Here is a 26,764-nt window from a genome sequence, read left to right as displayed (position 1 = left end):
AGATACCTATTCCTAGCTATTTTCTGTACTTGCCTATCATTTGCACAGAAGAGCAGAGAATCTTCCTACTAACACAGGAAAAGGCCAAATGCTGTCATAGTTGCCATGCACAATCTTGCAGGGCTCACCTTAGCCTAGCAACACCCATGATCTGTATGAAGAAAGCCGTAGTGGAGATTTTCAATGCTGCACAGAGCACGGGCACTCAAAATAGCAAGTGGCTGTGTGAGAAGCTGTCTGAGCCACACGTTCCACAGCCCTGCAGCTCCAGGCCCTCTCACATCCTGTCCTCTCTTACATGAGAAGCTTTGTAGCCCCGAGATTAATAACACTTGTGAGTTCAAAGGCAGTAAATGGAACTACTTCAGTTACTCAAGCCAGAATTTAACACAGATGTCCTCTGAAGTACGATCGCTGCTCAGCCACCATCTATTCCAGGATTAGAACTGACAATATTATCTGAAGCTTTGATCTTCCTTAGTTGATTTAATTTACTTCATATAAAAACACACATTTGTATATACAAGGACAGGAAAAATATTTACATATGATTACATATACAAAGTCTCAGTACAGATGCTCACTTATGCAAAATAAATGATGCTAAAACCTGTTTTCTTGAGAATTCTCAGTCTCTTAGAAATTAGGTTGGACCTGTCTTCTTAGCACCAAACATGTCATTAATAAGGCTTCTAAAACCCCTTCCATTTACTGTGTAAGAAATATGTTACATACTGGACAGGAGTATTTACTGCAGACATATGCAACCATAAACTAGAAAAAGTTATAAATGGTTAAGGCACAATGCTCAATTTAGTACTAATTTGCAATCTTCTAGGTACTAATGAGTAAAGAAAACAAAAGTAAGCTAGCTCAAGTGAATACCATTTACTGGTAGCCTGTACTGATCTTTAAAGTTTAGTCAACACAAATGAAAACACAACCCAAGTCAAGATCCTTTCATGGGTAGAAATATTGTCCAGGAAAACCCCAGGCTGCATAATTGGATTATATGAAGTGAAATATCGGACCCTAAGATGTTGATGGTTGAATTCCTGTTCAGAAGAGCACACTGCAAGTAAATGCATACAATTATTAAAAATCCAAGTTTCAACAAACATGACTATAAATAAGCCTAGATGACCTACATTCAGGAAAGGTAGAAGAGCAGGGACTAATGTCACAGGTGTACATGAACTTCCTTAAAACTCATTGTATCAAATCTGGTGATTTCAATATGCTGCAGTGTCAATTAACTAAAATAAAAGCCACCTGCCTCAGTAATTAATGAAAGTGCATTAGGAGAACTAGACATTCTCCAACCTCTTTAGAGACATGCTGAATGTAAATAAGCAGTCAGTGGTTTCCTAAAAGACTGCCCACATACAAAAAGCATACACATGAACTCTGAGAACCACAAGGACTCAAGCTAAAAACTACAATATAAGAGCAAAAAATGAGTTAAAAGGCGAATATATGGTTAAATGCTCAATATTGGACGCTACTGGTACATGTAGGCTTTCATATACCATCAGCATGACAGCAAAAGTAGAAATATTTCATAGGTCAAAGACTAATAAAAGAAGCTCCCATGTACAGCACTGAGGGAAGACGAGACTTAAGAAAAGAGATGGAACACATGGAACAAAAGTACAGCTGAGATTCCAACATGAAAACACAAAACAAGAAATTCATGTACTGAGAGCGATCTTCCTCCGTCGCAGTGGGTAGCGCCTTCTCTCGGGGGAATCTGCAGCTTTTCTTTTTTTCAGCAAAACATAAGGACTTTTACTGCAAACAGTTCCTGTTGGTGTGACTTCTCCTGGTGGTATTAAAGTTTGGACATCGTTTTCCTCCTTTGCCTTGCAACCAGAAAAGACTTCTTGCCGCAGCTTGCAGAGTTCCAAGGTTGGTTGCAAAGTTAATGCTTGGGAAAAACCTTCTGCTTTTTCTATGAGTGCTGGAATAGACTGCAAAAACAAACCCAAGTATCTCAAGTTATATGGGAAAAGCAATGGCTAGAAGACATGCAATATGCTAATAAGATTCTGATAGGCACAAAAGCTTCAGTATCTGCATTGACAATGCTCAGGATGGCGGGTGAGGGTTGTGAATGCAGAGCTACCACCCCAGTAGTGAGGTGTCTGCACTCAGAAACCATGCCAAGAGTATGCCAAGTTGAAGTGTTCCCTCCTCATGACATCTCTAAGCTCAGGAAGTATCACAGGAACACCACAGCTGATGCCTAAGCAGGTACTGAAGTAACAAATGTCATACTCCAGATGAAGTTGTACAGGTCTTCAAAAGATACTCTGTTTTTCAGATGCTGCAGGTTCCAAAATCTCAGTAGAAGAATTTCCTACAGCCACAGGGTAATCTCCCTCACTACCACATGAGGGGGAATGCTTTACAAAGACAATGCTTTACGTGCTTCATCAGTACACACACAGGCTTTTTTATACCAAACTATCAGGAAGATGAATTAGAACTCTTGTTTTGTGACATATTACCAGATCAAGACGATAAAATACATATTTCTCTGGGAGCACCCAGAGGTCTCACCTGCATCGCTTCGCTGATCTGTTTGGCTGCCACTTCTGTCGCTCGCTTCAGATCTGCGATGTAAGCATCTACGGACAAACACAGCCCAAATCAACTTTTGAAACACAGCTCTTTCCCCCATTACTCACTACCAGAAAATGGACAGGAAACCAGTAAAGTCCCTGCACAAAACCTAAACCCGCAGCACATCCCTTTCACTGTAACGCTGAGGATGACGGCTGGCATGGTTTATCTTAGTAGTATTATTCTTTATCACTCAAACTGCAGTAGAGGCTAGCAGCCTCAACTACAGAAGGCCCCAAAGTTCTTACCTAGAAACACAAAGCCAGTATTTGAAATAAGAGAACAGTTGTAAAAAAATAATTAAACAAAAAGATTTGTTTTCAAAACTCTTAAGCTCATATTACATTTGATGAAAAACCACAGAGAACACAGAGAATAAACACCATTGTGGAGAACATGAGATGAAGAAAACCCATTTTAAGGAAGGCAAATATATTATCCTATGCCTCCAACAAGTTGGCTTTTACAATAAAGGCTATTTTTTTTTCTTCTGGCTTAACTTACCAAGCATTAACACCAAAAAGAACCAAGCATAAATAACATGAACTGCATTAATTCTGCTCTGCTAGTAAGGAAAGAAAAAAACCCCAGCTTTCAGGAACACTGAAGCAGGCAGCAGGTGCAGAACACCAAGGGGAATACAGCATATATTCTACAGCATATATTCTATGGAAGCAGCAATATGATAGGATCACCAATACTTTAATTCCGTATTCAAGAGTTCAACTCTAGCCTATTATGAAACAGTTTTGCATGTTCTCCATCCACAAAATTTAAAAAGAGCAGACTAGTGTGCTACTGGGAAGTAAGGAGCCAAACCTCCAATACTATTAGTTTTCTGTGGGGTTTCACCAGTGCCTGCAGTAGGACATGTGTCAGGTGGTGCACACACCCCTAAACCCCGTCAAGGTTAAGCACAGCATTCTGTTTTGAAGTCAATCTTATTAGTGCTGCTGAAGGTATTTTGAAGTCAGTCACTGCATTGTAGCTCAGGGTGACAGTGATTCCCTGCTGAAAAGTGGTAGCCACCAAGAGATGGTGCTTGTTAAACTGTCCATGTGTCCAACGTGCTGGTCAGAGCTGGTTTAGGAACACATGATCCCTACATGAACATGGACACTAAAATGCACCATCTTCAGTTTGGAAGAATAAGCAGTCCAGAAGCAACCTCTTTAAACCCATCACAGAGCTCTATGGAAGGGCATTCTCTAAAATAAGGATATGTCTATAATGAAGCATTCTTACAACAGAGTATTGGGATGAAGAGGCTGGTGACCTTATGAAATGGTAAGGACAGAGACAAGAAAAAGTAGAAATAATTATTTGGATTATTATACAGAAACACTGACACACAGTTAAATGAAATTTGCCTGCAAGTGTTTGGCTTGACATAGATGGCATTATATTCCTCAGTGTTCAAGGCTTTCCAAAACATAGGGAAATGAAACAAGGAAATGAAAGGTATTGAGTAATCTAAACATTTTTGGTTTCTGGCCACTGTACTTGCTAAAATGGGATACATAAACTTCCCAAAGACTACATAATACCAAAATTCTGCACAAACTCGATGGTATCTTTTGTATCTTTGCTACAACTTTGCTGTTACCAAACCCAAAACCACAATATCATAGTGCAAGCTGCTACTAACTTTCAAGTAGTTGATTGACATCAGAAAAGCCTGGATTTGGACACTAGAAATCAAAAGCAACTCAGATATAAAGTAACCCACTGTACTGCTCCTACTGGCTGCTTTGCTGCACAGGCTGGCACTCCTGGAAGCCATGTCTCCCGTCTACAAAGAGGAAATTATGTTTAGAATGAAGTCAGATCAGCAGGGTGAGAATTGGAAGATTCAGCTCAGCTTCTCAAACTCCGTGCACCACTGCTTGTTACTCATGTGCAGCAATTCGTAGTGAAGGTTCTCACTTTTCAAATTAGAACTGCACTGCTGAATTCTGTCATTTTTCAATAGTTAAAAAAAAGCAACACAAAAATTCCCATTTATTAAGGCCAGCCTCAAGTGAGTACATCCCAGTCACCCACTGCAAAATCCACCGCCTTGTTCCAAGGAATCTGCACAAGGCATCTTTCCAAAGTATGCAGGAAACTTACAACGTTGTTTGCTGCTCTGTTCTTTCATCAACCCTCACAAGTGACACAGGCAGGATGAAATCTGTGTCCTACTTGGCAAGTTAGGAGAGTCAACACTGCCACCACTGAGTCCTACACAAAGCTTTCAATTCCCTGAAGGAAGTGACTGATTAGGAAGAGAGGTTGAAGCATTTCTACTGCTTGTGTGAAAGGAACACAAGAACAGACAAAGTATAACGTCAGTGATCCATCCAGTTCCCCATCTGGCTTCCACCAGTGATGAAGGAAAGAAGTAAGGAAGTTTTCTGGGAGTAGCTGTGTGACAATTTCTCTCCAGTATACACACAGAGAGGCCTTTGCCAGCTTTTTGCCTTTAAGTACAGTGCCTAACTGCAGGCAGCACTCAGAACAAGAGAAATGGATGCAGTAAAACTCAGGTAGCAATACATTCACTCATGACAAACTTCTAGATTTTTAGTTAATTATTTAAACAGCCAATTTTAGACAAGTTTAAAGAAAGAAAACTTCTTAACATTTACAGCTAGCTAGTTAGTGAGGCGGTGTTTTCTCAGTACAGCTGCCCCCGTCACAAAATCTTTACCTTGAGAAGGTTGAGGTCTTATCTCTGCTGGTTTTACCACAGGCTGGTAAAGCTTCTGCATATTCAAAAAAGAAAGAAAAATTGTGAAATACCCTCTTGGTTTAACAGATATCTGATATACATATAGCAGTCAGAACAATAGAGAATGTGGTGGAATTATTTAGATCTAGAATGTATTAGAGGTACAGTTTATAGATACTTAGTTACTGAAAACAGCATTCTGGTCAATGCAGTCACTGTAAACACATCTTCAGAATCTGCTTTAGTTTGCAGAATTCCAATTATTAAAGCATGAGAACTGACATCCAGGCATTTTGGAACAAGCATTGCCACCTGCTGCACGATTGAGGAAACTGAGCTGCTCTGGCTTCTCAGGAGCCTTTCACAGAGCCACAAACTCCAACAAAGAGTACATTATGACAAAAAGCTAACGAAAAGAAAAGTACTTAAAACAATTACACTCTAGCCCTGCAATTACTTATATAAAACTAAGAACACTCTGCTTCACAAACTGTGAGTCTTGTGACCTCACATCACTTAATTGAGACAGGAAGTAAACTAATAATAACTGAATACAACTCAGGCTAAATTATATTAACAGTGGAATTAGAAGCAGCTATAACAGGGAAGAAGGAAACAAAGCAAGGCCAAGGGAACAGAAATTAGATCATCTGCAAGTTAGTGTTCTCCACTTCAGGAGCTGTCCCTCAACCTTCTTCAAGCAAAAGCAAGTAGGGGAAAGCTAATTATTCCTCGCTGTAGTTTTGCCAGAGTTTTTCACAGTTCACACAACTTAGCAAGTTTGCAGTAACAGCTCCAAGCAGAAGAACAAACATGGCTTGCATTAGCCTCAAACTCTACAGAGCATATTGACTGAAAACCCATAGGATGATCTCTTGCTTTGGCTATTACAAGATCACCACAATAAATGAGTGGTTCTCTCCAGATAAATCACATCTTCATGGCTCCTCTTTATGCCTCAGAAAGCATCACTCAGCTAGCTATGGTCATGAAAGAATACAAGAAATCCTCAACCAAAACCAAAGAAATCACTGGTACCTTTGCAGAAATAGTTGAGAGATGGAAAAAAAAGGACCATTTACTGAGATAAACTAAGCTTTCCATATTTCTTACATATATTTCTACATATTCTTACAAGGATAAACTAAACTTTTGCAGACAATTTTCATCAAAACAATAATCTAGTTGTGGTGGTGTAAACTTTGAAGAGATCAGCAAGAGAAAAAAAGTAGCATGAGAGGCATTTCAAATAACTAATCTACTGTGGGACTCAGGTAGCAGAAAGGTCTTGTGTTATGCAATAAAATTTTTTATTTTACTTGATTTTTGTTTGTTTCTTTTACATACTTTATATACTGACAAAACAGAGAGATCATAAAAGGCGATGTATGTTAGAAAATATCTCATGTGTAAGACAGAAGTGTACCCATGCAGCACTTTTCCTTACCATAAATCATCTCTACCTGGCTAACCTAAAGAGTTAACATTTGTCAATTTTAGTCCTCAGAAATGCAATGCAAGCTCCTACACAACTTTCTAAAAAAATCACTGTCTTCTTTAGTATAGAACAGGGTTGTTTAATGATAGTAATTAATTTACACTGTGTGTCAAAAATCCCACAGAATTTACTGTGCTGATTCATTAATCCACACTGCCTCTTTTTCCATGCTTTACTGAAAGTCATTACTCCTTGTAGTTACCAGCTCCAAAAAAGTGCTTAGGAAGTCACTAACATTTTTTAAAGTCATACACTGCATGTGATACTATTTATCTGTACATAGTGTAACATTGAGTACCTCAACCAGCCCTTGGGCAAAGACTCCAGGAACTCAGAATATAAACAGGTGCCTACTGATTTGTAAATCCTGAATCACAAGGCTGAAGCAATCTGCTCCAGTTTTTTTGTGCCACAGACCCAATTCAGACACATCCACAAGGCTTTGCAGCAACCCTTACTAGTTAGTTAGTAAACTTACTCTGTTTAACCCTTAGTTACTGCAGGATCAGTTAATGAAAAAAAGCAATTTCATTTTATGATAAAGAATCAAAAGCAACCATGGGAAGGAGCTTAAAGGCCAACACTGGATGACTGATTTCTTAATGCAAAGGTTTTCTGAAAGCCTTAAGTTACTCACCAACATCTCTTGCTCTGCTTTCATGGTTTGGATAGCATGCACCAGGATCTTTTTAGGCCACTGCTTACGCCTAGTTGCTGTCTCTACTATTAATTCATCAAATTGATCCTCCAGAATTTTGATATTGGAATCTGAAAGTGACAAACATATATAGTTACTGTGGAGTTCTCAGACCTTTTTTTTTTTTTTTTGAGACAAACTTAAAAAGAAAAAGAAGCTTTAGATCTCAAATATAAAGATCATGCACAATTATCATCATAGATACACATGTATCTCTGGAATCTCCATGCTAAGGCAGTATAGAGACTGGAGCATAACTTGATGTTGGCCAGGTTTTTTGAAGTAAATGATCTGGGGGTGAGGGAGGCAGAGAACCATCTAGGGAAAAAAAAGAAAAGATGCATTTCTCTATGAACTCTGAATCTGTGAAGAAAGTCTTATGAAACAATGGCTATCTTTTAAGGAGAAAAATGGCTTATCTGTGTGATTTACAAGAATTAAACAAACTCCAACTGTACTAACAGTAACTGGAAGCCTAATTGATTTTATATCACCCAGTGCACAAATAAGCAGCTTAACATTTAAATTAACTGTTCCCACTAATGTGTTGAGTATAATTTGCAAGCCATGCAATGTTTTCAATCTAGTGGTAAAGAATGGATTTTGAGCACCCTCTCTGGGTCACTGTGCAGAATCAAGTGATTGCAAAACTCAGAAAGGAAAAGTCAAGGTTTTAAGTTTGTTTTGGTTGTTTGTTTTAAGATCACCATGAAACCATTTAAATATAGACAGGAAAGACTTAAGCCACTGGTCAACATAAACATGGAAAGCACAAAATGCCCCATCTCTTGGTGACTCAAACTGGATCGGAGATAACAAACATGAATAAATCCTAATCAAATTAAAAAACACAATATCCTTGTGTTATCCAATATCCAAAATCCTTACACCTGCTTTATGCCAGCTGTGGGCAGGTGGCAGTGTCTCAGTTTTGCATCCGGAGATCAATGCATTTTTGACCTTGTAGTCAAAGTAGCTGGAGTTTTATCATTCTAGAACTACCCCTGAATCAGAGAAAAGTCTGGGTTGGAAGGGGCCTTTAGAGGTGATCTAGTCCAAGCCCCCTGCAATGAGCAGGTACATCTTCAACTAGATCACATTGCTCAGAGCCTCCTGACCAAAAAACCAACGTTTTCGGTTCAACAGCTCCATAGTTCACTCAATGCATCTGTATTTTCAGCTCTGTGTAACTGCAAAAAGCATCAAGCTACAGGCAAAGAGCACCTAATGCCAACACAGCTGAAAGAAACGCACAGAAATTTTCTTTGGACACCAGACTACCAAAAATTTCCACTACTATTATTCAAAAGACAGTAATTATAAATATATTGTTTCTATTGCACATAGCAATAATTTTCAACACTTAATCTGTATATTAAATAGCAGCAACAGACAGTCTCCTAGGCTCTTTTGATAGATCTTGGTCACATTTGATAGATCTTGGTCATTGCCCCCAATACTCAGGCTGGAAGGGCCCTCCAGAGCCTCCTGCTCACAGCAGGGTCGACGCCCATTTCCAAACAGCTTGCTCACAACACTTTTGTCCAGATGGTTTTTGGAAGCCTCCAGTGCTGGAGATAAGCTCTGGGCAGCCCTTTCCCAAAGCTCTGATATCGTAAGAATAAGTTTATACTTCCTTACATCAAGTCAGAACCTCCCCTTTGAATCGGGCCCCTTTTACCTCTGGACACAACCAAAACAAAACAAAACAAAACAAAACAAAACAAAACAAAACAAAACAGAGCCGCCCAGCAGGAAGCGAATGGAAACCGCTGCCTACCGCTCTGCAGCTGCGACTCCTCCGAGGCCTCCTCCCAGGCCTGCCCGTTGATGGTGACGTTCGCCCGCACCGCTGTCTCGAAGTTCTGCAAGGCACGGGGCAGGCTGAGAATCCATCCATCCATGAATCCATCCATCCATGAATCCATCCACAGATCCGCACGTGAATCCATCCATCCCGCCCGGCCTCACCGCCCTGCCCGGGTGCCACCCTGGGACAAGCCGCCCCCTGACCGCGGGTGCCGAGCGCTGCCCGCCGGGCCCCGTGTCGGCTCAGCCCGCTCCCGTTCCCGTTCCCGTTCCCGTTCCCAGCTCACCCATAGCGCGTCGGCCTCGGCGGCGGCCCCGCCGGGCTGTCCCTGCGCCAGGGCCCGCACGAAGGGCGCGCACAGCTCCAGCAGCGCGCCCAGCCCGCGCCGCGAGCAGCAGCGCACCCGCGGGTCCCGCCGCGCCGCCCCTGCCGCCCCTGCCTCCCCCGGCCCCGGCCCCGCCGCTGGCGACGCCGCCATTTCCCGCCTGGGACGCGGGGAAAATGCCGGCCCGGAAGCGGAACCCGCGGCCGCCCGGTGCTTTCCCGCCGGGCGCGGCATGGCGGGGCCGGTGGACTGTCACTGCCACCTGGCCGCGCCCTGCTTCCAGCGGGTGAGGCTCGGCGGGCAGGGGGGAGTTCCGGCGCGGCCCCGGCGCTGAGGCGGTGCGTGTCTCTTGCAGGACGTGGCGGCCGTGGTGCGGGCGGCGGAGCAGGTGAGGCGGGGCCGGCCTGAGGGGACCCTCTCCCCGCCGTCCCTCGGCACCGCCGGTCTCAGCGGGTCTCTGTGTGCCGCAGGCGGCCGTGTCGGCGCTGGTGGTGGTGTCGGAGCAGGCGGGCGAGTTCCGGAGCGTCGTGGAGCTGTCTGAGAGGTGCGAGGCCCAAGGGGATCCCGGCGCCCACCTCTCCGCGCCTTGGGGATTGAGGGGGGATGCGCTGCCCTCCTCAGGCAGGCCGGCCCTTGTTGTCTTTAAACTTGGGCTCTCTGTGGGCTCTTAGGTTAAACTTTGGTTCTCTATGCTCTTTCCCACTCTCACTATCTATTCCGTGCCTAGATTCCCGGGGTTTGTCTTGCCATGCCTGGGAGTTCACCCCGTCCAAGAGGTTTCTCCAGAGGAGCAGCGCAGTGTTACACTGGAGGTAAAACACGGCCTCTAAAATACTGCTGGGACTTTTCAGGACAGACGACAGGATGCTCCGGTCTGCCTGATTTACCTTCTGGTCTGCCCAGTGGTTTTTCTGCACTCTATAATGCAGGAGACCCAGCGGGCCAAATCCCAGGCTCTCTCAGCACATCCATTTGTACATCCATTTGTTCCTGTTAGTCCTTAAAGCAGAATTGTTCACTGGAGTCATCTGGCTGTATTACTGCAGTGAAATGGTTTTAAAAATCCCAAGCGTGCTTTGCTTATAGCAAAGAGCATGTGCAGATGTTCTTTTGTTAACATGGGAACTGGAAGACAACTGTTTGTGGCCTTATCCTAAAAATCTCAAAGAGCTGTCTGCAGCCATTTCATGGTACCAAGCTGTTTATGGGCCTTGTTTTTATTTCCTCTGCTGCTATTGTGAAAAGTTAGCTTAGGGGTATTTAGAATAAGATTTATGTAGAGAAAGAGTGATAGATAGATACAGATATAGAATGTAATATGTAATGAAGTGGTTGTTAAGTAAAGATAAATCCTTCAGGCTTCTAAAATCTGACTGCACAGGTCACAGTAACGGCAAGTTCTAAAGTACGGGATTTCAGAACAGTAAAGGAAACACCAAATTAATCATAATGCTGTGTTCATAGCCCTTTCCTCTTGTAAGGGCAGTGAGAATTGCATCTTTCATTCTTGCAGGATCTGGATGCTGCGCTGCCTCTTATAGAACTTTACAAAGACAAATTGGTGGGGATTGGAGAAGTGAGTGGAATTTAATAACTTGTTTAAATCTCTCCAGGAGCAGCTGTCATTGGAATTACAAAAACTGAGTCAATGCTTGTTTTTTTGTATGTGGTAAAAATTGCTATCAGCCTGAACAAGCACTAAGTCTGATTGGTAGTTCTCTTAATGTGCTTTCCTTTATAGATTTGCTTGATTCCTTTTTTTGCCTTTGTTATCACTGTTAGAAAATAGATGGAATTTATGCTGCTGGAGTTGTTGAAAGTTTGCATACTTATGCTCTCTCGTGTTATACCAAAGGCAGATCCTTCCTGCCTTCTTCTCTGACAAAGTTAGGCTAAGCTGTGATTTCAATACACCACACTGACTTGTACAGTTCTTTTTCTTAATCCTTTATCTGTATCCATCTGTTGTCTCCTGTCTTACATTTGTTTATAAATGAATTGAGGCTTTAGGGTGGAGTCTGCCTCTATTTGTGTGTTAGTACCAGAGAGACTTATATCTGGTTCTGCACTTGCCACAGAAAAAGCAGGTTTTGGCAGAGTTTTGTAGCTAAATTTGCCATGCTGTGCTGTATATGAAAGACTTCTCTTTGTCTAACTGTGAATGGGACTGCCTTGACAAACTTTAAATTTTGCCTGGGCATGTGTATATCAAAAAAAGTATAGAATTAGTGGATAATTTTTGCTAGAGATTGGACTAAAGCTACGTGTTCAAGTCAGAAATTTTTCTTACGCTGCAGATCCATAGTTGAGACTTAATCTGACATAATATTCAATAGAATATAAACCCCCAGAAAACGAGTTACAGACTAAAATGTTAAATACCCTTGTTAGTAGCTGTCTGCCCACAAATGCTTTCATAGTTGAAAAGCTTATGGTTGAGAATACATTCTTTTTATGAGTTAAGCTGCAGCTGAGCTCATTTTAATTGCAGTGTCTAGGAAACATATTTTGAAATGCTTTGCAGTTTTGAAGCAATGTTATGCCTTTGTATGTCTAATTATGGTTTTGTTAAGTGTTAGGTCTGTAAAACTTTCTCCCTTCTCTTCTTATACTGTAGGTTGGACTAGATTTCACTCCCAGATTTGCCAGCACCGATGAACAGAAGGAAGGACAAAGACAGGTTTTGATCAAGCAGATTGAGCTGGCAAGAAGACTGGATTTGCCATTGTAGGTTTTGTTTATACCAGAAGGAGGATTTGCCAGGTCTCAGTAACATGTCGAAATACTTGCCAGGATTTGTGGTTATTAAGTGCCCACAGAACTTTGCTTAGGTGGATTAAACTGGCATAAGTGTCCTGTCAGTCTCCAGTTTGATATTTAATTATAGAATTTTCTTTATATTTGCACTTCTGTACAGACATCTTATGTGCCCTGTCCATGCTATGTTGTTCTTCACTGTGTATCTTCACTGTAGCTGAAAGGATTCATATATACATCCCTGGGGTTTTTCCTTGATAAAAGTTGTAATACAGATTAATTATTTTCATCCCAAGATACTGTTGGTTTGTTTGTATTTGAAAAAAAATGGTATTTGGCTAAATTTTCTAATGCTGGGCCTCTCCTTGCTGTGCAGAAATGTTCACTCCCGCTCAGCTGGAAGACCAACCATTAATCTCTTGAAGGAACAAGGTATGCTTTTAATGCATTTCCTCTGCCGTGGCTTTTGCTGACAGGATTTCTCCAATTGTGCCATGTCCTCACATCAGTTTGTGTGTGTTTAACCCAGGAGCAGTAGTGCAGAGTTTCTGTGTTAATTCTCTGTAGGACCAAGGTCCCATTGGAAGCTGACACAGCAGCCCTGCTGTAACCCTGCTGATGATGTGGTTTGCTTTGTTTCTCCGAGGTGCTACCAAGGTGTTGCTCCATGCCTTTGATGGGAAGCCGTCTGTAGCCATGGAAGGGGTGAAAGCTGGATACTACTTCTCCATTCCTCCTTCCATTATAAGGAGTGAACAGGTAATGTTTTGTCCCAAATCTGGCTAGGGGCTGCTCCTTCTCCATACATTGCACATTTTTACTTTGGCTGAATTTCTGCCTGGGGCTTTTGACATAACTGGACTTTGGTGGGGTAATTCTGGCTAAAACAGCTCAGCTATTCCTGAGAAACAGGGGGGTTTTTTCTCATTTTATTGTGGTTTCCGGTGAACTCTTCTTTGGAAGATTCTGTCACTGTACTGTTTTACAGTAGGGGCATGACATGTAGAGAAGGAGTAGTTTTTGTGATAGGACTGCTTTCTGTGATAAGCTCAGGAAATGTAAGAGAGGAAAAAATTTGATTTAAGTGGAGGGAGCATGGGGGGTGGATATAAATGGGAATGAGGTTAGGTACTTAGGAGGAAGGAAAGCAAACTGGGGTTGAGACATAAAGCAGAGAGGAGGAAAAGATACAAAATATTACATGCACAGAAAACAGCAAATTAGATTGCACTGGTAACTCTATAACTGCATGATTTAATAAATTACAATGAATTCAGAATTCAAGATAATAGTACTTTGGATATTTAGAAAACAGGAGAACCCCAATTTCAAGGGAACTCTTGAGCAGCTCTCTGTTTTTGCTTCCATTCAGAAATTGTTAATAAAAAGTAAATAGTGGCACCACAGTCTTGTGTTATTGCCTTTAAATGTAGGGGATATCCTCCCTTCATGTTTTTCCCCCAGGTTTAAGTGCATAAAGCATTTAATGGCTGTCTTATTTTCTTCAAGAAGCAGAAGCTTGTGAAACAGCTGCCTCTGGAAAATATGTGCTTGGAAACTGATTCTCCTGCTCTGGGGCCTGAAAAACAGGTGAATGATGGGAGGGAGCGACTTCTGTGCACTTGTATCCAAACCTAGACCTTGTGGAGGTCAGCTACTGGCACGGGATAGTTAAGTAGTGTAAGCGTGGTGATGAGAGAGGAAAAGTGGCTACCAAGGGCACTTAATCCGAGAGGAATGGATACATGTCATTTTCCTGCCTCACGTGTGCTACAATGTGACTAAAGTTGTGGCAGAAAGTACTGAATCTGGAACGCCTGTGATCTCTAGGGGTCTGTAATTTGGTTGGTTTGTTTGTTTTTCAGGTAAGAAATGAACCCAAAAATATTTACATTGCTGCTGAATACATTTCCAAAATTAAAGGAATTCCAGTTGGACAAGTTATAGAAGTGACTACACAGAATGCACTAAAAGTATTCCCCAAACTTCAGCACTTTCTTCGGATATAGACTCAGAAACGGAAATATATGATGTTGCAGAAAGTACTGCTTTTGGTGTAATTAATAAAACCAACATACATCTTGTGTTAAAGTGGAGTTTTGTGGTTGGAAGTTCAAGAAGCAAGGAGTGTTATATAGCTGGATAGGATGAAAATAGGGAATTTCTCAAAGGCCTTTGGTGTGCATTGTAATAAATCTCTTGAATGTGATAAGGACACATTGTTCCTTTGCATCTCTCATGTTTCTGAACAAATAATTTGTAAAGTAAAGCACCATAACATTGTCAGTTTAGCTTCTCAGACTGGTTGCCAGCTGCTCCTAGTCTGGGAGTACAGTACTGTACAGTCTTTGATGTCCCCTTCACTCCTCATTTCTGCTGACTGAAAGTCACAAATTGTGGACCCAATCATGATCAGAAAGCTCCTGTTACAACTGGCAGACTGACTACACATCCCTTTCTGAACCATTAAAAGGACCCAGATGGGTGGACATTCTCTATATTCTTGCTGACTGGACTCAGTGGTGCAGAAGCAACATCTTTTCAAAGTACAGTTGGAAGGAAAGAATTGTAGCCCTTCTACTCCTTTTCCCACGTATAAAGTAATAGTTGCTAAGATCTTGGCTACTTTGAGAAGGATTTCCTTGGATTTTTAAAATACTTTTATTTTTTTCTTTGAATTGTGTTCAGTTCAAGGACTCAGTCTTCTGCCTGCTCAGTATGAGGAGATACAGGATGGGAAAGGGAGACAAGCTCAATTTTCTGATGTCTTGGAGGTGGTCTCTGTGGATTCAGCTATGTTGTCCAGTGTCCTAAAACAATCTGGTGCTCCCTCATAGCACCTGTGTCATGTGGGCCTGTGAAATACTGATCAAAATTTTATTGATTATAAACCAGCAATTGAATGAGGTGGGTTTTACATGGCACCCAGCTGTTCTGAGGGCCACTAAAGAAGTGGAGGTTTTCTCTCATTTACCAGGTCAATGAAGAAAATGCACAAGCATTAACTTAGTTCATGACCACCTCAGGGGAGGCAAAGGGCCACAGCTTGCAATGTAAGTGATGCCCCATCCTAGAGTTTTGTTTTTCTCTATGTTGTCTTCCTTAGTTTCTTAAAATCACATTGTCAGGAGGTTTTTTTGCTGTCTTTATCAGAACAGCTCTGTTCTGCCTTTTGACTAGAGATAGCTTCGTAAGTTTAAACATGTGTTCCTAAACAGTTTTCAGCCTGCAGCAAACAACCAAACTTGCACAATTTGTCTCTATTACAACGTGTGTTTAGAGCAGCAAACACCTGAATCTTTGCTGAGTGTTTGATCCAGAGGAAATAATTCTTTATCGTGGATCTACAGGCACCATTTCCACTAAATGGGGTGAAGGATGGAGTTTGCCTCCAGGTGGTGCTAGGGAACAGGTGTGCAATAGTCAGAATATTAGTGTGATTCACTCAATGATTAATAACCATGTAATTGGAGATGCTAAAGATGTGGTAGATACCAGGCAGCCTTACATGTGCTTCCTGCTGCCTGTGTGTTAGGAAGTCTCCCAGTATTGCTTGGAAATGCAATTATGTGAGGAGATGCTCCAGGTAAGAAGTTAGGCAGCATCCAAATGTTTGCAAAGTTTTGACCTAATTATTTTTCTCTATGGAATCCCTAGCATTGGATGAAAACACTGGTTTTGCAAAAAGGGGGAATATTAAGTAGTCTTCTCAAAATCCCTGTGTCTGCAGGGGTGTGGCATTGCTCTGATTCACCCTTAGCCTTGCAGTAGGATGATTCCTGAGTGTTTGAATCCCTTTTGCTGTGCCAGAAACCTTCGACACACTCACATCCTGCAGCTCCGGTGTGGGCAGGGCACTGCTGAGGCTGGGCAACCCCCAGGGGCCGTGGGGCTCTGGGGCAGCCTGTGTCCCTGGGCCCTGCAGCGGGCCTGGAGCTGCTTTTGGTGGTGCAGGAGCGTGGTTGAGGCTGGTGAAGGAGGCTTCCCCTGGGCTCGGGAGAGCTGGCATTGCAGCAGCCATGGGCAGGGTGAGGCTGGCAGGGGGCCCATGGCAAAACAAACCGGCTTTGTCCTCTCCTTAGACCTGCGGCGCCGGAGCTAAGTCATGGAATAGGTGACGTGGAGTTCCAGAAAAGGAAAATGCAGTGTCACTCCCACCCTGCCTTGGCATCCCTGACACAGAGCAAGGGTCAGAAGCAGCACCCTTTTCCCAGTGCTGCTGGTTTGGCTGTGTAAGTTGTGCCCCAATCCCTGCAGTCAGTGCTGGGGGTAGGCAGCAGACACTGGAAATAAAGCTGTTGCTCTGCATGGGAAAATCTTAAAGGTGCTCACTCAGGATTAATGGTACTGCTGTGCAGTGAGGAGGAAGTTTTTGAGCTGGAAAACATCACTGATCCTCAGCAGTCACTAATTTTATCTCAAAAGGGGGATTTAACAGAAAGCTTGGATTTCTGCCTGCATTCCCAGGCTAACACCTGGCCTGGAGAGGCTGAGGAAGGCAGGATGCCTTTGGGAGAGCTGCGTGGCTGCACACTGTGAAGCCCTCCATCCCCACAAGGTTGGTCTGAGCAACATTAGCGTGTGTGCTGAACCCTGTTGCAAGCCTCTCAGGGTGTCTGGATAAACTGTGCCTTCCCCTAGGTAACACAGGAGACTGAAGTGGCCAAGGATGTATTGGAGGAAGGACAGTGCAGATTTAATTTTTGGGAAAGTTAGTGGTGACCTAAGTTTTCTTTTCAGCAATGCCATCAATTTTGGAGGTCACACATAGCCCAGGTGATCTCCATCTCAGAGAGAGAAATGGCACAGATTGCAGCAATGTGGAAAGTGGAAGGTCTCAATCTCCTTCATACCTTCAGCCATCAGCTTTCCTTGGGATGGTACAAACAGCAGATCTGGTTGCACTTTGCAGGACTCCCCATACCATTTTACCTTGCAGGATGCACATGAAGTGATAAAAAACCAAGAAGGGGCTCTATCTGTGGTCACTGAAATAGTCTTTGGAGGGCTGCAGCTCGATCACTCTCCCAGGGCCTTTCTTTGAAATTTGTTTTTAACCATGGATTAACAGAGCCTGAATCTCCTGAACTCTGGGGCAAAGTTTTTCCAGAATGTGACATGGGAACAAGTGAGGAGATGGTGATGAGGCCAAGTGGATGCCGCTTATTCCTGCTGTTTGTCATGATAAGAGTTTAGACAGATTGACTAAAGACTTTTACTGCACGTGCTTCCAACAGACTCCTATGCAATGCATAGATAGGCTCTTAAGAGGCAAAAACAAATAAATAAATGCCTGGAAATGCAACTTTCATCACTTATGAAGTTCTGCTTTTGTTTGTTTTTTCATTAATGCAGGCTGGGGCTTGATATTCTGTTCCCATTACAGAGCAGGAAAGTGAATTTGAGAAAGTCACTGGCTTAGCATAAAGCTTTATTGTTCTGCTCTTTGCTTTCTATATGCAGTACAAAGATACCACTGAGATCAAAGAAAGGATATTAATTGCCATAGCACCCATTTGTCTCAACGTTTTCCTTTTCAGCAGGTGGTTATCCATCTGTTCATTTTCCCTGCTGGGGTTGGCTTTTCTATTGGTGCGAATCTCTTGGGGGAGATGATAAACCCTGAGTGCCGTGGGTGGTGACCTCACCATGCAGTGAGTGCTGAGTGCCTCCTCCAGGAGCTGGTGGATTTTAATGCCCCTTTGAGCTACTGTGAATGATAAAACAATGAGAAGCCACAGTGAGGATCATGGTCCTGATGAAGCCTGGGGCAGGAGCTGATACCCTTCTCCCCAAATGCTTGGTGCTGTGAACAGAGAGAGGCTGCTTGGTGGGAGCACAGGAGATCAGTGCCACTACCCTGCTCGGGTTTGCTGATGAAAATGGGGATGGGGTTCCCCTGTGTGTCCCTGCCTCCTCAGCCCCCAAATGTATCCTGATCCATCACTGGGTGTGCTGGGGTTCATCCCATCCCGAGCACAGCAGATGGGCAGTGCAGCACCACAGTCCAGGTGAGGTGCCCACATGTATTTTGTATTTCTGCAACAGTGTGGACACTGGGTTTAATTGTTCAGTGTTCCCATATGGACTTTGGATTCACTCTTTTGGCTGTGCAGGGCTGTGTACTTTGTCATCCAAGAGTGCCAATGCATGCTGGGTTCCTTGTCAGTGCCCAAACACACCTTAAAGTGCATGATGCAACATGATCGAAGTTGTTTCACAACCAATAATGTTTTTTGCCCCAAGGATTTTACCACAACAATCCAAATCTCCTACATGTCCTGTGATGCTCCCATTTCAGCCCAGCACTGCCAGTGCTGTATTTATTTCCAGCTCCAGGTGTGTCTCCCTGATCTCTGTGATCTCTGTCAGGGTACCACCAGCTCCTTCATGTACCTTCTGGGCTCTGCCCAACACAGCACCTTTCTTCTGTGTCCCTGTGACCTCTCTGTAACTCCCCATCTCTCTTCCATGGTGCCTCCCCGAGCCTGTTGGATTGTCATTTAGGCAAGATTAGTCTGGGTAGATCATATTGGGATAGCTGCTGGCATCAGACTCAGCAGCTCAGTGCGTGACTCCTCTTGGTGGCCTTGAGAGGGAATGGAGACAGTGTCATCTACCTGTCCACAAACTCCCACAGACCTCCTAGGGACTTTGTACCTCCAAGACCTTCGTCTGTTTGCCAAATTTTGTTGACCATTGTCAAAACCTCTGAGTTGTAGATGCGGACTAAGGGTCAGCATGACCGTGTTAAGTGAATTCCATAGAAATGTGTGTACATGGGATGCTGCATCTCCTGGGTGGAATCAGACCTGTTGCTTGGAGCCTCCTAGGTCTGCTCAGCCTATGAGCACTGATGAAGATGAAATGGATTTGGGGTTATCTAGCAGGAAGGTCTGTCTTTGTGAAGTGCACTGCCTGGAGAGGGCAGCTTTGAAGTGCTGATTGGCACTGGCTTTATTGTTATAAACATATAGAGGGAGCATTTTTGTGCTCAGATCATTTCTGGACACACAACAAAGGGGGAGGAAGCAAACAAATGGAGTGCTGTGGGAACAAGTTAAATGGAGCACCATGTAGGGAGTTCCAATCACAACATCACCAGGTAACTTCCCGTTTCTCTAGGAGTCATTATTCCTGACTGGAAAAGTCAGGGTGGAAACTCAGCTCTGTACTACACAGGACCTCTGTGATGAATTGAAGCAATGAAGTGCTAATGAAGAGCTAATGTGGTGTATAATGTGCACAAGCAGATGTCAGTACTGTCCAAAATAATCCCTCCTGTGCTCCTGGTTAGTGCAGCACACCCATTGACAATCCACGTGTGTGACATTTATCCATAGATGACATTTCTTGACCAGCACATGGAGGCTGCTGTTGTTGTTCCAAAATAGTTTCATTCACTTTCTTTAACCCAGTGTGCAAGAGGCCAATACACACACAGATCCGAGGTATTTGATTTATTTACAGTTCTGTGCAGAAAGCAAATCCAAAACACATCCCCGTACCAGCCACTTTGAGGAAAGTTAACTCAACCCCAGCTCAAACCAGCACAAAGTGATGAAGGGTTTGGCTGAAAAGGCAGTGATTTGTGGGACTGGTCTGGAAGGTTGGTTCAACAAGATCTGTTCCCTAGCACTGACAGCTGCTTTTCCTCTGAAAAGGACACCACTCGGGACCAGGCTGCCAGAGACCTATTAAAAAGTTTCTCAGAGGTGTCTCAGCACTTAAACGATGAGGCTCAGTTCAGCCAAATGATGAAGAATGGAGCCTTTCTTTGCTCACTAGCAGAGTTACCTGGATTAACATCCCTCCAACCTTCTTTGAATCTATCTTTTAATTTTGTTCTCAAAGGGCTGAGTAATTAGGTTATTTAGAAGCTGTCAGCAACATAGGAGGCTGGTAGCCTCTTTGTCCTGGACAGTCATTTTCATGGTCTGCTTTTCAAGTTGTACAATAATGCAGTTTTGTATTGTGGCTTTGTTTGCCATGGCTCAGCTGGTTTATTACAGGCCATGGAATCTGTTCTGCCCTTCAAGAAACACAAAGCTGGTGGCCATTGGTGAGGTAATCTGCTCTGATTTCTGCAGAACCAGAGGGTGCTTGATTTGGCTATGTGGAAACTATCTGAAGCTAACTCATTGTAACCTTTGACTGCTTACATTCCTCTGCATGGATAGATATGAAATGAGTGGAGATTAAACCTCAAAACTACATTTTCTTGGCTAAACATCCATGCAGGAGTAAAATGAAAATTGCAAAATCCCACAAGGGGAGCATATTGATAGATGTCTGAAATGCTGGCTTCCTGCAAGGAAGACAATATAGGGAAGATACTGAAGCTACTTTAATCTGTGCCAGGAGTGGTTTTGCAGCTCATACACTCATACACTACTGTATTTCAAGGTTTGTTGTCTTTTGAAGAGTGCTGTCTTCTGCTCTGTTTCTTCTTTGATAAAAGCTTCTGCCAGTCTCCTGAGAAAATGAAGCTGGTAAAGGCATTAGATTCCCCCCATTTGGAAGTTCATCACATTTCACGGAGTTTTAGATGACTTTTTGTGTGGATTGGGCTGGACTTCACTCCATGGATTGTGTCCATGCCTCAGCAATGTGAGGAGCAGCAGAGAGCCCTTGTGCAGCAGTTGGCACAGCAAAACAACTGGACTTGCCTGTAGGAGTCAGAAACCCTCACAGAGTGTCTCCTTCATACATGGGACTTTAACTAAGCTCAACACCTGTTTCCTGCATCTCAGCTCCACAGGCATCCCTTAAAGAACATTAGCGATTGTTTTGAATTTTATCTAAGTGTTCAGTGGTTTAAGATGAAAAGATAGCCATACTTGTGAGCACTTACATCTAGGGGCAGGGTGTCTTTGCCAAAAGCAAACTAGAAAACTGTTCCTTTCCAGCTGTGCCTCTGATGAGGATGTGGGAGACTTCCAAGCCTTTTCCTCAAGGTTCTCCCAAAGGAGACTTCTTTTTATGGTTCTTCATCTCAGAGGCTCGAGGGTGCTGGTTAGTACAGACCTAGTAACATAAGGAATCCCAAAATACGCCTCAAAATTAGTGAAACAAGGAACAAGGGAAGCACTCTAACTTTGGGGGAGGAGTGGTGAAGGTAGTGAGCAAAACAGCCACTGCCACAGCATTACCCAGTACAGTGGGATTTTTTTGAATTAAGGAGTAAAGTATGATCTTGTGAGGTATTTTTTCTCCCTGTGGACTATTTTAAGCAGATATGTATATGCCAAGTTTTACTCATCTAATAGGGAAAAATAGTCCTTTCCACTTATTAAAAAACAATATCTTATAATAAAACATGACAGAAGACAATAGGACAGAAGAAAGTGTCATGGACCTGGAAGAGAGGTAGCTGAGCAATTGCAGTAAAGACATTTCCTGCATTTGCAAGTCTCATTGTGCACCAGGAAGGAGCTAACTAAAAAATGTGCCCATTAGCATTAGGTGACTGATAAGTTGATTTGGTGGTCCTTGCCTGCCTACCTGAGGGAATCCCAGCAGCCATTTCACCATATGGAGGGCAGGGTTAACAAATCCAAGCTCTGCATTTTTCAGCGGCTGTAGTGCTGCTTAAAATCTTGGAGGGTTCTCATGCTGCTGTGAGAAAATTTGATACGCAGGGTTTAGGTTGCTCAATTCTGCAGCCTGATCCCAGCTCCCTGGCTCACATATGTACACTGTGGATGGTCAGGACATGCTGCACCATAACTTTGCTGGGACACAGTCTGTCGTCCCAGGAAAAGTACAAGCTGGTTATTATTTTCCTTTACCTCTTGCTGTTATTTTTTTTCCCTCATGTCATTACAAGGCTTGATCAGGTTAGTCCTTGCAGAGTTCCTGGAAGTAATTTCAGCAGGGTTATAATTGGATTGCATGAGCCTTGGCCTTTTGCTCTCTCTTCCAACTATCATTTTCCAGTATCTGCATCAATGTAGAAGGAAAAGTAATACTAGCAGGGATGAGGAATTGGCTGTGGCTGCCACAAAACATATCAATGCCCATGTTTCCCTTTGGAGTGATAATGAGACACAGGGATTTTTTTTTCTTTTGGGGGGGAAAAAATAGAAAAAAAAGAGGGAGAAAGAGAAGTCACATAGCAGTTTGAAGCTAAGCCTTCTATAGGCTGTTGTTTTGAAACAAAACTGTCCATTTTGAAACTAGAGGCACATTTATTTTTCAGTATTCCCCAGATAAAAGCAAACATTTCCACAGTTCTTAAGGGAAAGATCACTATGACATTCTCAGTGAAACAATTTGGTGTTTGTAAATACAATAAAATTTCCCAAACATCTAGGTATCTTTAGTTCCTCAAAAAACCACAATGTCTCCCAAGCCAACCCCTTGTCAGGGGGCAGTGGGAGCTCCACTTTCACCACTGTCCATCCAACATCAGCCAGTTCTGTTCTTGCCCCAGGCTCTCGCTGCTCTATCACCTCCCTCTGGTCTGAGGAAGGGGAACAAGGCCTTTTGCTACCAGCACTTCCAGACATTCATCCTGGCAGTAGCTGAGCTGACAGGACAGTCACCAAGACTGCCAAATCTGCCTGGGTGAAGGGAGGCAATCTGAGCTCTCCCTATCCCTTCACTTAGGCTGGGAGGAAGGATGCAGGGATGTTTCTGAGCATGGTACTCTGAATCTGCCAGCTCATGGCTGTGATGGTCTTTCACCAGTGTGTGAAACTGCCCTGTGTCTTTCAGCAGCTCTGTGAGTCTGCCTTCTGGCATCCAGCATCACCTTTGTCCTCTGCATAGCTCCCAAGGCTGTTGTACAGGCAGCAGAGAGGAGAGAGCACTCAAAGCACAGTTATTCCCAGGACTCAAGTTATTTCCACTTCATTCCACTCCTAAGGTTTCTAAAAGCTATGAACTGTGGTACTGTCTGAAGTCTTAAGGGACATATATACTCTGTTCACCCTGTGTTTGCAGTTCATTGGAAATATAGGATTATCTCCAAAGGCTTGAGCAGTCTGAATGCCATGCTGGCAGAGCTGGGATGTGTTTTGCATGTTGCTGTATGGATTGGTGCAGTGAGACTGCTTCTCTTGGGCCATTCTCTCGTGTTTACTTTCCTGGCTGCACTGCTAAGAATACTGAAACTGCAGATAAGAATAAATGGCCTCAAGTTGCACCAGGAGAGGTTTAGATTGGATATTAAGAAAAACTTCTTCACTGAAAGGGTTTTTGAGTGTTGGAACAGGCAGCTCAGAGAAGCACTGGAGTCACCATTGCTGGAGGTATTTAAAAGACATGTAGATGTGGCACTAAGGGACATGGTTTAGTGATAGACTTGGCAGTGCTGGGTTAACAGTTGGACTTGATGATCTTAAAGATCTTTTCCAAAATAAATTCTGTCAACCTATATTTAAGATCCACAAGATAGAGAAATGATTTTTGGGTGGACATTCCAGCTGCTGGGCTGATATCCCATGACTGCTGCTCCAGTGAAACACACTGATGAATGTATTTGTGGGCACCTCAGGGATGCCAGGTGCTGGGTGACTGCTGGAGGTGCTGAGTGCCCTCCATGTGCTGTGGTGCCACCACAAACTGAGTGTGGTGCTGAGCTAGTCAGTGTGCAGGCTGGAGGTGGGAGCAGAAGGCCAGGCTCTCCTCTGCTCTCTAAACATCTGGATGAAGTTGATGTTGCCACCCACATGCAAAATTTCTACATGCTCTGGGGTTTTCCTGGCACAGGAGCTGCCCCCTGTCCGGTGGTTGATGGGGGCACTAAGTTTGTCTCCCCTGACAATAAAAGAGATGGAATTTTCTGTGAAAGATTCTAGGTTTGCAGCTAATCTGAAGTAGTTTATATCTTGTAGCTGTGAAGTAAAAGACTTCTGTTCAAAAGGAGAACACTTGGGGTGCTTTCCCAACATAGGAGGTCCAACAAGGAGAGTCCCTGGTGTCTGTCTGTCTGACTTCCTGTTAAAATTATTAAGGTTGCTGGAATGTCAATGCATTTTCCATAATGAATTCTCACAGCCAGGGTCTTGGGCAGGAATCTTTTATTGTTACTCAGTCTAAACAAACAAAAAATCCTGCTGATTTTTAGTTAAGCTGAGGTCAGCCAGCATCTTCCCCATCGAATGTAGACCTTCAAAGGCTCTCTTCCTGCTGATAACCTCTTCAGAGAGAAACTGGGAGCTTCAAGCTGTTACTAAATATATGGTTTTCCTCAACAGTAAAAGCAGCAACGTTTCTCAAGCTTGGGTGAGCAATCTGTCTCTAAAACACATTTTCATACAGGCTCTTAGTGGCTCACATGTCACTTCCACATAATTTTCAAAGGATCTGTCTGCATGGACCAGGCAGGGAAAAAGAGTTACACTGTGGTGCTTTTTCAAGAGCATAGTGCTTTTTGTTGTAACTCTTGAGACATCCTAGAAGTGAAGATTTTATTGTTGTTGCTCTGAAAGGTGGTTTCACCAGCTGATAGCTCACATTCCTACGTGGATGGCAGGGAGCAGGAGCTCTCAGTGGACATTCTGCACCCACAGAAGGCCACCTCTGACTTAGTCACTCGTAGTCCTGCTACAGCCAACAGAGAAAACTCTCACATTACTGAATTCTTGTAAGTTGAGCTGCTAAGGGGAGTGTGTCAGTGGAATCCTACCCTATCTCCCAGGTGTGCTATCTGGGATGGGATGAACTGCAGCCCAGCAGTTCCTCAGACTGTGGGGGAACACACACAGATACATCTGGCTGCATCTGCACAGCTTCTCCAATCTCTCCTGTTCCACAGCCCTCTGATGGTCTAGGTTGATGTCACTTAATCTTTCTCACAAAAGAGCTTTTTGGTTATCTTCTAGTAAGGAAATGAACCCAAGACATCAGGATTGCCTGACTGCACATTGCTGAGAGAATCTGTGAGGTAACTCTGAAAATGGCTCCAAGCCTTTCCCCAAATTTAATAACATTCCAGTGAACAAGTGCTGATCAAAAATGAGAATGAAAATGAAAATCATGCCTTTTATTAAATTTTTTATGGGCATACACACACACAAATATAAATGATTCAGATGAAAGTTCCATTTTTTTGTAATATATGAAGAGCCTCTTAATCTTGCAGAATAAGAACCTAATAAATTTTGCCAACTATGTTTGTTGACATGATTATTTGTTTTTGTATTAAAAATTTATTTTGTGTCTGTAATTTTTTCCCTGCCTGCTTCGGTAGGAAACTCAGGGGTAAAAATCCATTATGTGCATGAAATTGGTAGCTAGCTACAAAAAGAAAAGCAGATGGCAGCCAAGCAGAAGTACCAGATGTACATATCTGCATCTTTTGTACGGATCAAGACACTCAGGAACACAAATTTCTATTGTTTACGGTTCAGAAGTTAATTACCCATATTTTAAAATTCAAAAACTTTTATCTGATAATTAAGGGTGCACTTATATATTCCTGTAAATACATCCAAAAATTGAACCCAGGTCATTTTGCAAACATGCCTACTGTGGACAGGCTTATTCCCAAACTAGGGTGGTCAGGCAAACTCCTGGAGCGACACACAAATTTCAGGCAAGTGCCTTGAACTGAAAATGCTTTTTCTTCAGCTGGGGGTTCTGGCTTTATCTTGTGGGGAGACTGGGCAAATGTAGTTGGAATGAGAACTGCACAGCAGGAAGAGGATGTTTACCTTTTCCCCGTGTTCTCTCTGAGCTTTCCACCAAGATATTCCGGTGAATCTCCAACTACTTTATTTCAAGTCCAGCTGACTGAGGTTTGTTTAATATCCAGCTAAAATACTTCATTTCTAGCTCAGTTGGAACTTCAGATCTTTTGTTCTGAAATCCCTTTCTTGAGCTGCTGTGGTTTTATTTTTTAAACATCTCATCTGGGAGAAAAGGACCTGGTGCATTCCTGTCATGTAGGATTTGTCTGCATGGAGGGGTCAGCTTTTGCATTGAAAATCATAACCAAGAAGTAAATGTGTTATGCAATAAATTTTATTTTTTTTCCTTGCATACTGAGATACATGGTTTGAAACATTAAAACCAGAATATCTGGAAATCTTCACCGTGTGTCTGATGTACATAAAATTTCTAGGGTTGTTTTAGAATTGCTGGAATTTTGGCAAGACTCTACATTCTCCATTTCAGACTTCTAACCTTGGCCTCAAGTTTTCCATAGAGGGATTGGCTTGTGGAGTGTTTATGGGAGGCATAGATACCATTTTGAGGTTTGGAAGGAAGACATAACTAGGAATTGCTATGACTGAGATAACCTGGCTAGGGGTGTCCAAAAGCTAATAACACCCTGAAAGCAACACTCTACAGGTGAGTTTCTTGTATTTTGTGAAATGCCCTGGATTGAA

General features: G+C 43.0%; 2 protein-coding genes across 5 annotated transcripts; one reads left to right on the top strand and one right to left on the bottom strand.

Moving 5' to 3' along the window:
* Positions 1-458: 458 nt before the first annotated feature.
* Positions 459-9,917, bottom strand: NSL1 (NSL1 component of MIS12 kinetochore complex). Its single transcript, XM_014876855.2, has 6 exons — positions 9,630-9,917; positions 9,314-9,398; positions 7,474-7,604; positions 5,318-5,372; positions 2,563-2,630; positions 459-1,970 (listed from the first exon to the last, which is right to left on the bottom strand). The coding sequence occupies exons 1-6, from the start codon at positions 9,900-9,902 to the stop codon at positions 1,692-1,694; spliced, it is 891 nt and encodes a 296-aa protein (XP_014732341.2). The 5' UTR covers positions 9,903-9,917; the 3' UTR covers positions 459-1,691.
* Positions 9,845-14,642, top strand: TATDN3 (TatD DNase domain containing 3). 4 transcript variants are annotated; one of them, XM_088161190.1, is made up of 10 exons: positions 9,845-9,954; positions 10,024-10,056; positions 10,139-10,212; positions 10,396-10,480; positions 11,182-11,244; positions 12,286-12,395; positions 12,802-12,857; positions 13,072-13,184; positions 13,935-14,015; positions 14,291-14,642. In XM_088161190.1, the coding sequence occupies exons 1-10, from the start codon at positions 9,901-9,903 to the stop codon at positions 14,432-14,434; spliced, it is 813 nt and encodes a 270-aa protein (XP_088017316.1). In that variant the 5' UTR covers positions 9,845-9,900; the 3' UTR covers positions 14,435-14,642. The 4 variants fall into 4 exon arrangements, with proteins under 4 accessions (XP_088017316.1, XP_088017318.1, XP_088017317.1 ...); XM_088161192.1 differs by having other exon boundaries at positions 9,882-9,954; positions 13,941-14,015; XM_088161191.1 differs by having other exon boundaries at positions 9,882-9,954; positions 13,938-14,015.
* The last annotated feature ends 12,122 nt before the right edge of the window (positions 14,643-26,764 follow it).

Source organism: Sturnus vulgaris, chromosome 3 (genome assembly GCF_052056855.1).
Source record: "Sturnus vulgaris isolate bStuVul1 chromosome 3, bStuVul1.hap1, whole genome shotgun sequence".
In the NCBI taxonomy this organism is placed as follows: Eukaryota; Metazoa; Chordata; class Aves; order Passeriformes; family Sturnidae; genus Sturnus; species Sturnus vulgaris.
Note: the sequence above shows the minus strand (reverse complement) of the source record. Positions and strands in the feature narration are given on the sequence as shown.

Excerpts from the sequence above, each read along its gene's own strand:
- NSL1 (XM_014876855.2), bottom strand. The coding sequence starts at position 9,902 with ATGCCGCGCCCGGCGGGAAAGCACCGGGCGGCCGCGGGTTCCGCTTCC. Across the intron at positions 5,373-7,473 it reads AAGCAGAGCAAGAGATGTTG|AAGCTTTACCAGCCTGTGGT; the intron begins GTGAGTAACTTA and ends TTGAATATGCAG. Across the intron at positions 1,971-2,562 it reads AGATCAGCGAAGCGATGCAG|TCTATTCCAGCACTCATAGA; the intron begins GTGAGACCTCTG and ends TTGTTTTTGCAG.
- TATDN3 (XM_088161190.1), top strand. The coding sequence starts at position 9,901 with ATGGCGGGGCCGGTGGACTGTCACTGCCACCTGGCCGCGCCCTGCTTC. Across the intron at positions 9,955-10,023 it reads CCGCGCCCTGCTTCCAGCGG|GACGTGGCGGCCGTGGTGCG; the intron begins GTGAGGCTCGGC and ends TGTCTCTTGCAG. Across the intron at positions 10,057-10,138 it reads TGGTGCGGGCGGCGGAGCAG|GCGGCCGTGTCGGCGCTGGT; the intron begins GTGAGGCGGGGC and ends TGTGTGCCGCAG.